Consider the following 10,913-nt stretch of genomic DNA (forward strand, 5'->3'; position numbering starts at 1 on the left):
GCCGTGGGCCCGGATTAATACAAGACTGTGGAGGTAATATTGATTGGCTCATGAAGTAGTAGGTAATAATGGGCTCAATTTGTTAAGTCAAAATTGTTGAAAATAAGGAGCGAGCGAGATTATACGAGAATGTTGTGGAAGGGGAACAGTATTCGGTGGTTTCTATTCACGCTTTCAACAGAAGAAGATGATGATGATGTACCGAAAGTTATCCTCTTCAAGAGGGAGTGCATCTCTAGAATTAGTACTCTAGTTCAATTAGTTTCCTGAATGTTAATTGAAAGTTCAAGAATAATAAAGAGGGCAAATGGCAGAAAACACCCCCCCTCAAACTTTGGACGATCGATCATCGGAAATCTCTCTCTTTAACTTTCAAAATATCAGGAAACCCCCTTATTAAAGTACAGGAATTATCATTACTTTCAGATTTTATCAGAAAGTCCCTATCTAAACTGAAGGGCATTTCCTTGATATTTCGAAAGCTAAGGTGGGTTTTATGATATTTGGCCTCATAAACAACCAAACTATAAGATGTATCTACAATTTTCTATAATCTTAAACACTAAAAAAACTGAAGCATGTAGCCTCTCTCATGGACTGCTGACCGGCCCCCACATGTCCGAGCTTTTTTTTTGGCTTGCTGCCTAGGCGTCATCTTACCGTGATTATTTGTGTTATCAGTTACAGCTTTACTTTTAAAAAGAGAATAGATGGCCAACTATTGACTCTGATTGAACAATTGTTAGGCTAAAAAGTCAAAAACTACCATCCAACTTACAAAGCGAAGCCGCTGAGACTTGGTCGTCCTTTTCCATTTTGAAATTCAAAGAGACTTAACAGGAATCATCATTGACTCCATTACATGATATCAAAAGTGACATCCGCTTTCAAATTGATGCATCAAGATGTTTCATTGGATTGAATATTTAGTATAAAATTAAAGACAACAATCAAAATGTTACAAAATTGAAGCAGAAAAATAAGTTAAAATCAACTGTCAAACCTCGTCTTAGTTTTAGACGATAGATGGGTCAAATTCTATTGAATTCACGGACTAAATGCGCAGTATAATGCTGAACATGTGAGCCCTAGAAATCAGAATAATTCACATTCGAAAATCATAATCCAACCGCAAGGTCTGATCATAAGAAACACAATAACCATTAGAGCATAACAAAAAGGTAAATACTAAAGCATAAAGTTCAAAATTCACCAGATACACTTGATAAGAAATGCCATCAATTCTCACAAAGGAAAACCAAAAAATAAAATAAAATCTAAGAAATGATCAACACACTACTACGACGTTTCCCCGTGAACTCTGCTGCTTGACTTCTGAAAAGAGTAAGAGAAGTAATCTAAATCTTGTTGAAGGCCGCAATGTCACAACTCTGAATGTACTCGTTGGCTGGCTCAACCGTAAGGCGTTCCTCAATAAGAGTGTCAACCGACACCAGATCATCTACGATGGTCATCATGATCTGTAGTTTCTTTATGCCATACCCAACAGACACGAGTTTAGCTGCAATATATAAAAGAAAATAGGCGGTAAGGCTTTGCTAGACAAATAAAGGTTAACGGGATTAGGAATGAGCAGTAAGTATTAAGAATGATTGGAATCAGCTAACTCATCAATTAAGACTTGTTCTGAGTTTGAGAACGGAGATGGCTATTACTTATTATGACTTTCTTTATAAATTATAAAGGGTTTTTTTTTTAAGTCCAAGGAGGTGGATAGTAGCAAAACCCTCACTTTGAGGGTTAACTCCCTTTAATTCTTCAAGATTGGCTATCCCAACGCTTTTCTAACATTTGGGAAAATAAATCAGGATCGACTCAGTTTATTCCATGACCAATTTTTTTGTCTATGTCAGGGGGCGTAAACCCATTTAGAATAAAGGAACCAGATTGATTAACTCATCAGGTAAGATTTCATTTAGTCCTCGTGTGCTCTTCTTTAGGGTTAAAAAATATACAAGATTATTATGTCTTCATATGTAAACAATTTCTTAACCCGTCTACACAGCTGAATTAGTAAGTTCCCCACTTTCAGGGTTTAACTCCTCTCAACATATCAAGAAGGGTTAATTTTAAATCTTTTGTAATTTATAGACGGGTTTACTCTGGAGTTTATCAGCTTTTGAAAGTTTTAGGCAGGTTAGTAGTTTATTGACTCATTCCATGTGTAACTTTTCCATGTTTGACAGAGGCTTAACCCCTTCATGATAAGAAAGCTGATGTTTAAAAGGGCAATTTTGATTAAAAAAAAAGGAAAGCGGACTGAGGTTGAAAACATTAAGAGCATACATGCCCCCCACAAGAGACCAGGCATTTCAATTGAACGAACAGTCTCCTCGAGCTTCTTCATGTCGGTCTCGTCATCCCAAGGTTTCACATCCAGAAGAACAGATGACTTCCCGCCTGCAAATAAAAGCAGGTAAATGCACAACCTCAAATATGCAGACTAACATGTGAAGCACAAAGCAACAACAAATGCTTACTTTCTTTCTTCTTTGTGGAGGCCTTCTTAGCAGACTCACGCTCTTCTGCAGCCTTTTTGTCCTCCTCAGTCTCATCCCCAAATAGATCCAAGTCGTCATCATCATCTCCAGCACTCTCCTGTGATTGTGAAAACAACAAATTCTTATTCAGTAGAAGCTAACAGACAAATCTTCAGAATATATATAAGCTTAACCAACATGTTAGATGTCTTGAAAACTGACTTAAGCACTACAAAATTTACAGCACATTAAATGAATTCTCATCATCAGTATCTAATCAGTAATCAGCACTTAACAACCCTCCTGTAGGAGGATACAGATGTAAAAGATATGCTATCTAGGCTCTAGCTGGATGCATATTCAGATAGTACAAATGGACCTTTTTGACGATAAGTTTTTTTTACTCAGATTTATGCAAAAAGGATTCAATTAGGAAGACTCCTCAAAACTGTGTACCCACAAATCTACAGTCCGTTAGTCTTTTAGTCAATTATCAAAAGTTTCACTTCCTAAGGATGACACACCTTGGTAGCAGGGATAGCAGGAACAGCAGCTGATGGTGCAGCTTGCCCACCAAATCTCACTCCAACAGTCTGCCCAGGAAATCTGGTAGCATAAAACAGTGAAACATTAGAATCAGAAGAATAAAGCGGAAAAAAAAAATTTAAATAACAAGCATTCAAGTTGATGAGCGTTTGGTTATGAGGAATAAGATACTAAAGTCAGTTGAATTGTAGTTATCCTCTCACTGGATGTATTTGGAATTTCTTCACTTAAAAGCCATTTAGCAATTCTACCTCTTTGATGAAAATCTTGGTACTGAAAGTTTCATATTTCTAATAGCAAGTTAAAATGAACTGAAAGTATTTAGTTGAAATTGCCATTCATTATTCAGAAAACTAGTTAATGTTAGTTTGTTTAAATCCTATAATTATGAATGCTAGATCCCACAGCTGACTAAATAGATCCTGCATATGTGCCACTCTGAAAGATGATCTATTCAAATCTAAAAAATGGGATTAGACCGGGTTTTTTTAACTACTAAGCATAAAGAACTCTAATGATTATATGTAGATACAAACAGGATAAGGAGGCTAAAAGATAAGCTGCAAGAATAGTGCCTGGCAGCTTCTTTCAACTTCCTTTCGTTAAAGGGTAGTTGGGGGCAGGATGGGTGTTTGGATTTCAGAAGAAAATTGCCATATAGCCTTAAGTCAGCAAAGACTTCCTGAGGCAACTTTTAAGCCCAAGCAAATCATTATTTTTCTCATAAAATTTATTTCTCTCAATTCATGATATTAAATCATAAATCAGTACATTATGAGATTTATTTTTTAAAAAAAATTAGCCGCAAGCTAGCTTGAATAAACAGACTTTGAAGATGAACTTTCATCGGATGTGAGAATCTGAAGATAACATATGAAGGAGGAGCTGAATCAGGTTCTGCTCTGGTTTATCTTAATTTAGTAAAGATGTTGAGATTCACTCTGAACATGAATAGCTTTTCATTATGATGTCATCATAAAAGTAGATATAGATCTCCACTACCATAAGAGCACCTTAAGCAACAGTTGTTGAGCAAAACTCGACGTTCATTAAGTCACAGACTTGTGATGAACAGGAACACAGCATACGTTATCTGATTCATCATGAAACATAAAATGACTCTCTAAATCTGCATTAAGCTTAACTTAACAGCCCCCCCTGATGCAACATTTTGCATAAAATTTCCTCATCGCAGAAGTTAACCATCACCTAAAGTAGCCATTCCATCAACTAAACAGCCCATGCTCATATCATGCGAATAATTTAAAAAAATTTACTACAAAAACCTTGTCTAGATTAACAGATAATACCAAAATTAAGAAGTGAATGGATTACCTTGCAGCAAGAACGGAGTGCACGCTGGCGTACCATTTGGCAGCGCTTGAAAAACTCTCCGCTGGCTTCTGGGGAACAGCTCCGTAGACTTTAACATCGTCTTTGGAGATCTGATCTCTGTGGATTCGCATCGAAACAACTTCAGAAAACAAAAAAATCTGATCTTGCCTAAAATTAGAAAGAGTTATTCTATCAAAATGCATGAATGGGAATTGAATCTACCCAGAGATGAAGGTTTTTCCGGAGAGATAGCCGTCTAGGGTTTTGAGGCCGGATTCAGTATGCAGATCTGAGAAAGAGAAGAGACCGCTGCCGCCATTAGGGTAGAGCCTCTGCTGTTTCCTGATTGATCTGAGATTTGCCGGAAAGTCTCTGCTGCTGCCCCAAAAAAAAACCCTAGTGGCTTGCAAAAAGCGAAAGAGGAGGAGAGCAGTCCTGCTGAGCATTATTTATATTTATTTATTTATTTATATATTAATAACTAACTAGTGTGCAGCCCGTGCAGTGTTCCCGCCGTTTTTAAACTCTCCCGGTTTGAATTTCCTGTGGTGCTACAGTAACTCGCCTGTTACAGTAACCGATCTGCTACAGTGTTTTTTGAGTTTCTCAGTTGCTACAGTAAATCTACTATGGTATTTACTGTGGTATGAACAGTGACTCTTTGTTTCTCCCATTTGTATAAAAGAATAGCTAAGCCGTGGTTGGGTTTGGACCGTTTGGTCATGAAATATTGAATACCCTCCCTTGTATTCCTGTGGTCTAAAATATCGCATTAGCTTATAATGTGACGCTCACTAATCTATTTGGTCTAAAAAAATTAATGACGCCTATAATAACATATAAAAATTAACGCACTTAACTATTTACAACTGCTCCGGTCGCCGGAGTTTCGATCTGAGCGAGAAAATCATGGATTTTTACACATATACCCCTCAGTTACTCACATTTACTTATTTGCCCTCTAAAATTCAAAATATTCATAAAAATTTCATCTCTCGAGCTCCCCCTCATGTCCTTCATCCTCCTCTTCCTCCTTCTCCATCCATGTTTCTCGGTTCAATCTGTCTCTATTCTCTCTTCTCAGTCTTCTTTTCTTCGTCCCTCCTCTCCTCTCCCCTCTCTCCTCTCAAACATTAATTAAAAGTGGAGAAGGGAGTGGAGGAAGAAGGGAGGAGAGAAGTGGAGGAAAAAGAGCGGAGTGAGGAGAGAGGGGTTGAGAAGAAAGAGAGAGTTGAGTTTTTATGCAAACATTTTAATTCAGGGGTTAAATCTATAAGTGAGAGATATGATGTATATATATATATATATATATATATATATATATATATATATATGCAAAAATTCCTAATATTCCTGCTCAAATCAAAACTCTAGCAGTCGAAATAGGTGTAAATGGTTCAATGTGTCTATTTATAGGTGTTATTGTTGTCGGCGTCATTTTATAGGTTTTTATTATTGTTTAGAGAGTGTCACTTTATAGGCTAAATTTATATTCTAGCCTATTCCTTTCTCACGAAGCTCTCTTTGGTACTGGGCCAAGCATTAATCTCAAAAATATAAATTCATATATAATGACATTGTTTTGATACTTTTCGAATGGCTAAATTAACATATTAGTCTATAAAGTAGATGGTTTTTATATGTTTGGTACTAGAAGCAGCTCCCCGGCGTTTTTATATGTTAAAAATACATGTTTAATGCAAGTAGACACATAAGCTTGTTGGCGGAGAAAAAAGCACTTTAAACCTCACTTGACTGTTGACACGTATCGAAATTAATGACATGGCAGATAGTTTTTAAGATTAGGCAGTGGCAGTTGAGAGCTATGTGAGAAACACATGCCTCCTTTCCTCCTCTCTTTGAAAAAAGCTTGATTTTGATAGTTGTGATCTTTAGGAATGAATTGACAATCCAATGTGCGTGAGGAACAATTTGATAGTGGAGGAAGCGTTCGTAGAACGTGGTGAGGAAAGGTTTAAAGATACGCCGTGGTGATATTGCCGAGTAAAAAAGAGAAGCTTGACTTGTGCCAGTTAAAGATGTTGACTGTTAAAGAGGAGATCTCAAAATTGAGTAGGAAAAGAGAGGGCATCGAAGCGTACGCTTGAATGTCAAGAGAGGAAGATGATTGAGAGGGTACGCGTGCTTGAGTTTTGTGTTAGCAAACTCTTATTATGCCACTAAAACCAATCCGAGCCAAGTCAGCATCTAGTTAACCCAGGATTGTTGAGCTCCGGTGAGTTTCTCTGGCCAGCAGTAAAAAAAATTGGTTCTAATCGCATGTAACAGCGTAGTATCAATGCCAAAAAGACGCCAAAGCTACTCTTGGCATCAAACGGGTAAAAGTGGCCTATTCTCAATACCAAATCTATTAATTTAGCCCACTTCTAATAATGCCTCCTCAATCGGCATAAAAGTAAAACGCTGGTTTAAAATGATCAGAACGTCATATATATAGAAAAACCAAACGACGATACTTTTCCCCTACTTATGTATGTTTCAAGACATTTCATCGAACAGGTTGCACGCTGCAGCCACGTTGCATTCAGTCTTGCCACTCCCTGATGATCCTGTCCATCAGCTCCTCGACCCACGGTACCCAAATGAGAGAGGCACACAGAGAGTGGTTAAAATTAAAACTAATGGGGTTAAAATTAGAACTAACATGTTATAACATAAAACTAACTTAGTATAAAATAGAACTAACTTGGTATAAAATAGAACTAACGTGGTATAAAATAGAACTAACTTAGTATAAAAATAGAACTAACTATGTAGCGTGTTAGTTCTAATCTACACAGTGTTAGTTCTATTCTGTAGCGTGTTAGTTCTAATCTGCACAGTGTTAGTTCTATTCTGTAGCGTGTTAGTTCTAATCTGCACAGTGTTAGTTCTATTCTGTAGAGTGTTAGTTCTAATCTGTATAGTGTTAATTCTATTCTGTAGAGTATTAGTTCTAATTTATACCACGTTAGTTCTAATTTATAAATTTGGTGGTGGTGGAGGAGGAGAAGGGGCGGAGGAGGAGGGGGAGGGGTGACGCCAGTTTCCTTCTCATTCTTGTTCCTCGGATTTTTTTTTGCTTGCTAAACCACCAGGCGGCCGTATATAAGCTCTGAGAATTGCAGGTTGATTTTAGAGGATTTAAATAATTCAGTAAATAATTCACCACGTCGCTCAGGTCTGAAGAACAATCTGAAAACTCTGAGAATCTAATAGCCTACAACACAACATCAGCAGATGTCATCAGTTCATATGCTTTCTTTTTGAAACCTTCTTCCTCATGTTGGCTGCAGTGAATAACGGGTAATCACAGGCTGACATCTCACTGAAATTACCAAACCTCGTTTCATAGTAATCCCACAGCTCAGACCTGATTCAAAATTAATTACCACATAAATAACAGGGTAATTATAATGACACAAGGGGGAAAAATAAAAGAAAAGAAAAGGCTAAATATCACAAACCCCCCCTAACTTTGGATAACTATCACAAAACCCACTTTAACTCTTGAGATTTTGCCAGAAAACCCCCTAAGGCTTTCTGATAAAGTTGAAGGGGGTTTTCTGATAGCCCCTTCTGATATTTTGAAAGTTAAGGGGGCTTTCGATAATCATGCAAAGTAAGGGTTTTTTTTAATATTTAGCCCCCCAAATTTTTTTTTGAAACTACGTAAGAGAATTTACCAGTATGCCAAGAATTGAAACCTCCCGTACTTGCCATAAACTGCCTCCAAATCCTTCTGAACTGATTTCATGGTGCAACTCCGACCATGAACCTACATTGTTTTTGTTATGGGCATTATATAGTACATAAAAAGAGTAGCATAGCAGTTAGTACATCGAAGGGCAAATTTCACAAAAAAGGCCTTGGACTTTGCGCTGTTTAGCACAAAATTAACCACTCCTGAACATCATACATTTGAGAAAACCCCTATGAATTTTCAGCACTTCACAAAACTATTATGAACTATCGAAAAACTGTCACAACGACGTTAAGTACGAAGGATAAAAGTCCTAAACTACCCTAAAAGATAGGAGGAAAGGGGAAAATACGGCATATATATACATATGGTGAGTACATAGGGCCAGGCACATACCATTCTCAGATGCCGCAGTGTTTCAGTGTCAGCTGGAATTTTCTCATAAAAGCCCATGCACATTAGAACATTTGCTCGGGTGAAAGGACCGAAGCCATTGATACCAGCCAATTGTTTGTCCAGCTCTTCATAACTAGATGATACACATCCATCACATACTTGCTCGAGATCTCTCAGTCGCAGAGTCCCGTCCACAATACTCTTAGCAAGAGAAATTATGCGTCGTGCTCTGTATCCAACCCCACATCTCTTGGCCAGAAATTGCGGATCAAGGTTTGCCAATTCCTCTGGAGTAGGAAAATCTCCAATGATGTTGCTGAAGTCCCCTGTATCTGAGAGAATACTTTCACAAGCTTCATTCCCTTGAGGATGCTCAGGTTGATGATCGTTCTTGATCACCAAGTTTGCTTCTTCTGACGATTTGGCTTCGTTGTTCGTAAACTTGGCTTCTAAGGTTAGGACTGTCTTCTTTCCCCTTGCACGTTTTCTCTTTAGTTCTCTTGGCTGAGGTGTCTGTGGATGGAAAACTTCAGAAGTTGAATGAGACTGCATTTCTAGCTGAAGCTCACACAAAGCTCTAGCCATGGATAGAGTCCTTGGCCATCTGTTCGAATGAGAATTCATCTGTTATAGTATTCATTTATCTGATTTCTTCCATATGTGAGCGACGTCAATGATAAGAAACTTAATAATGGAAATGAGAGTTAAAAATGATAATTCCGTTATGCATCATCAACAATAATTGTACTAGATCCAACACACATTTGCTTGTAATGATCTTCAAAATAGAAATTCTTTTCGGAACCACTGAGTGTGAATCGCTTATCAAGGATACATGGTGTTCCACTGCTTACCGACAAACTCACTCACAGTCACAACCACCGAAGTAACAGATTCTCATCGTGAAAATGAATAACAACATGTTCATAACAAAGATAATAATAATACAGGACACTGATGAACTGAGAATAACAACTGATGTCGGAGAGTAATGGCATCGTGTGTACAGAATTTAATAGTCAGCTAGTTGCAGACTGACAATTTGCATATCAGTAGCACTAGCAATGACCGTTTGCAGCAGAAAACTTGACAATGCCCAGAAAAATAAAGATGATACGAGCTTCTGACGATGTCGTAAATGAAATTATGAAAGTGATCGACCTCTGAAGGCTTCCGGTCACAAATATGGTATAAGATCTTAAAACTAAAAGCAAAGAGATTATCATGTTAAGGTCTCTAATAATGTTAAGGCGGATAAATTCACAAGTGATTGCTCCGCCTTAGCTCTGCCTTAGTTGTTGTAAGTTTAGACTCATTACTTTTCACTACTATATCTCGTCAATGTTATTAGCCAACCCAAACTACAGCTATGGTAACTACTTTTATTTATTATTTATTTATTTACTAATTTGTGCAAAGCGATTATATATCTAAACAAACTTGCATCAAACATCATTAAGTGTCAACATTATGAGCAGTAGGAAAAAGAGAAGGCACAGACGTGCAGTTGCAGAGGAGAATGCACTTGACCATGTCCTCAAACAGCGTCGGGGACCTAAACACCCGACCAAATCCCCCCTCCTTCGCCCCCGGACCGCACGCCTCGTGGAATTCTCTGATCACCCGGTCGTTCTCCTCCGATATCCTCAGCATCCTCCTCACCATCGCCTGTTTTTTTTTTCCAACATCAAATCAAACCCAGATAAATAATAGTAGTACTAGTAACAATAACGGCTCAATCAAGTATCCCCCAAACAAAAAACGAAAGAAAAAAAATTGCGAGTACCAAGAGGGCGTCGCGGTCCTGGGGAGAGAGGGGGCAGCTGCCGTCGCTGAGGAGGACGGAGACCGAGAGGAGAGGCCGAGATGGAGACGGCTGAGAGATGGAGACGGGGACGGGGACGGGAAGAATTGGAGGCGCGAGAGGCTTGAGAGGTATTGGGTTTGGTGGTCCACGGGTGAGCCATCATGAAGAGGCATGGCTGCACGCTGCTTTCGAGAGGGTGAAGCTTTGGTCGGCCGCTGCTCACTGTTAGCTCTTACTCCATTCTTGACGCCTGCTGCTGCTGCCGCCGGTTTCGCCTTTCCCATCTTCGTCTGTTTCTTCGTGATTGACGGACGGAAGGAAGGGAGGGGGGAGGTTTTTGTTGGGACCTCGTCAGGCCTGGTTATCGGGCCGGGTAAAAACTAGACGATCCTTCTACCATTTTATCCGGTTAAAACAGACCTTTCTTTAGACACTAGTTTGCGCGTGCATCGCACCGATGCACGTGATTAAATATTATTATTATTATTTTCTTTTGCTTCCTTACTTAACTAAGATTGTGAAATATTGCTTTATAGTCGACTTTCACTATTTCATGTTGTTGGTGTTATATAATCACACATATAAACTGATGGGAACTGGGTTGATTAGGGGACCGCCATCTTCT

General features: G+C 38.5%; 2 protein-coding genes across 2 annotated transcripts; both read right to left on the reverse strand.

The window, feature by feature from the left end:
• On the reverse strand, positions 1,115 to 4,843 carry LOC109842917 (elongation factor 1-beta-like). The gene is made up of 6 exons (XM_020411835.1): positions 4,605 to 4,843; positions 4,383 to 4,499; positions 3,026 to 3,107; positions 2,502 to 2,619; positions 2,308 to 2,421; positions 1,115 to 1,522 (listed from the first exon to the last, which is right to left on the reverse strand). Exons 1-6 carry the CDS (start codon positions 4,826 to 4,828, stop codon positions 1,359 to 1,361), a joined length of 819 nt encoding a protein of 272 aa, XP_020267424.1. The 5' UTR covers positions 4,829 to 4,843; the 3' UTR covers positions 1,115 to 1,358.
• On the reverse strand, positions 7,377 to 10,379 carry LOC109843927. The gene is made up of 5 exons (XM_020412909.1): positions 10,268 to 10,379; positions 9,983 to 10,149; positions 8,482 to 9,085; positions 8,069 to 8,160; positions 7,377 to 7,755 (listed from the first exon to the last, which is right to left on the reverse strand). The coding sequence occupies exons 2-5, from the start codon at positions 10,144 to 10,146 to the stop codon at positions 7,629 to 7,631; spliced, it is 987 nt and encodes a 328-aa protein (XP_020268498.1). The 5' UTR covers positions 10,147 to 10,149; positions 10,268 to 10,379; the 3' UTR covers positions 7,377 to 7,628.

This window comes from Asparagus officinalis, chromosome 5 (genome assembly GCF_001876935.1).
Source record: "Asparagus officinalis chromosome 5, Aspof.V1, whole genome shotgun sequence".
In the NCBI taxonomy this organism is placed as follows: domain Eukaryota; kingdom Viridiplantae; phylum Streptophyta; class Magnoliopsida; order Asparagales; family Asparagaceae; genus Asparagus; species Asparagus officinalis.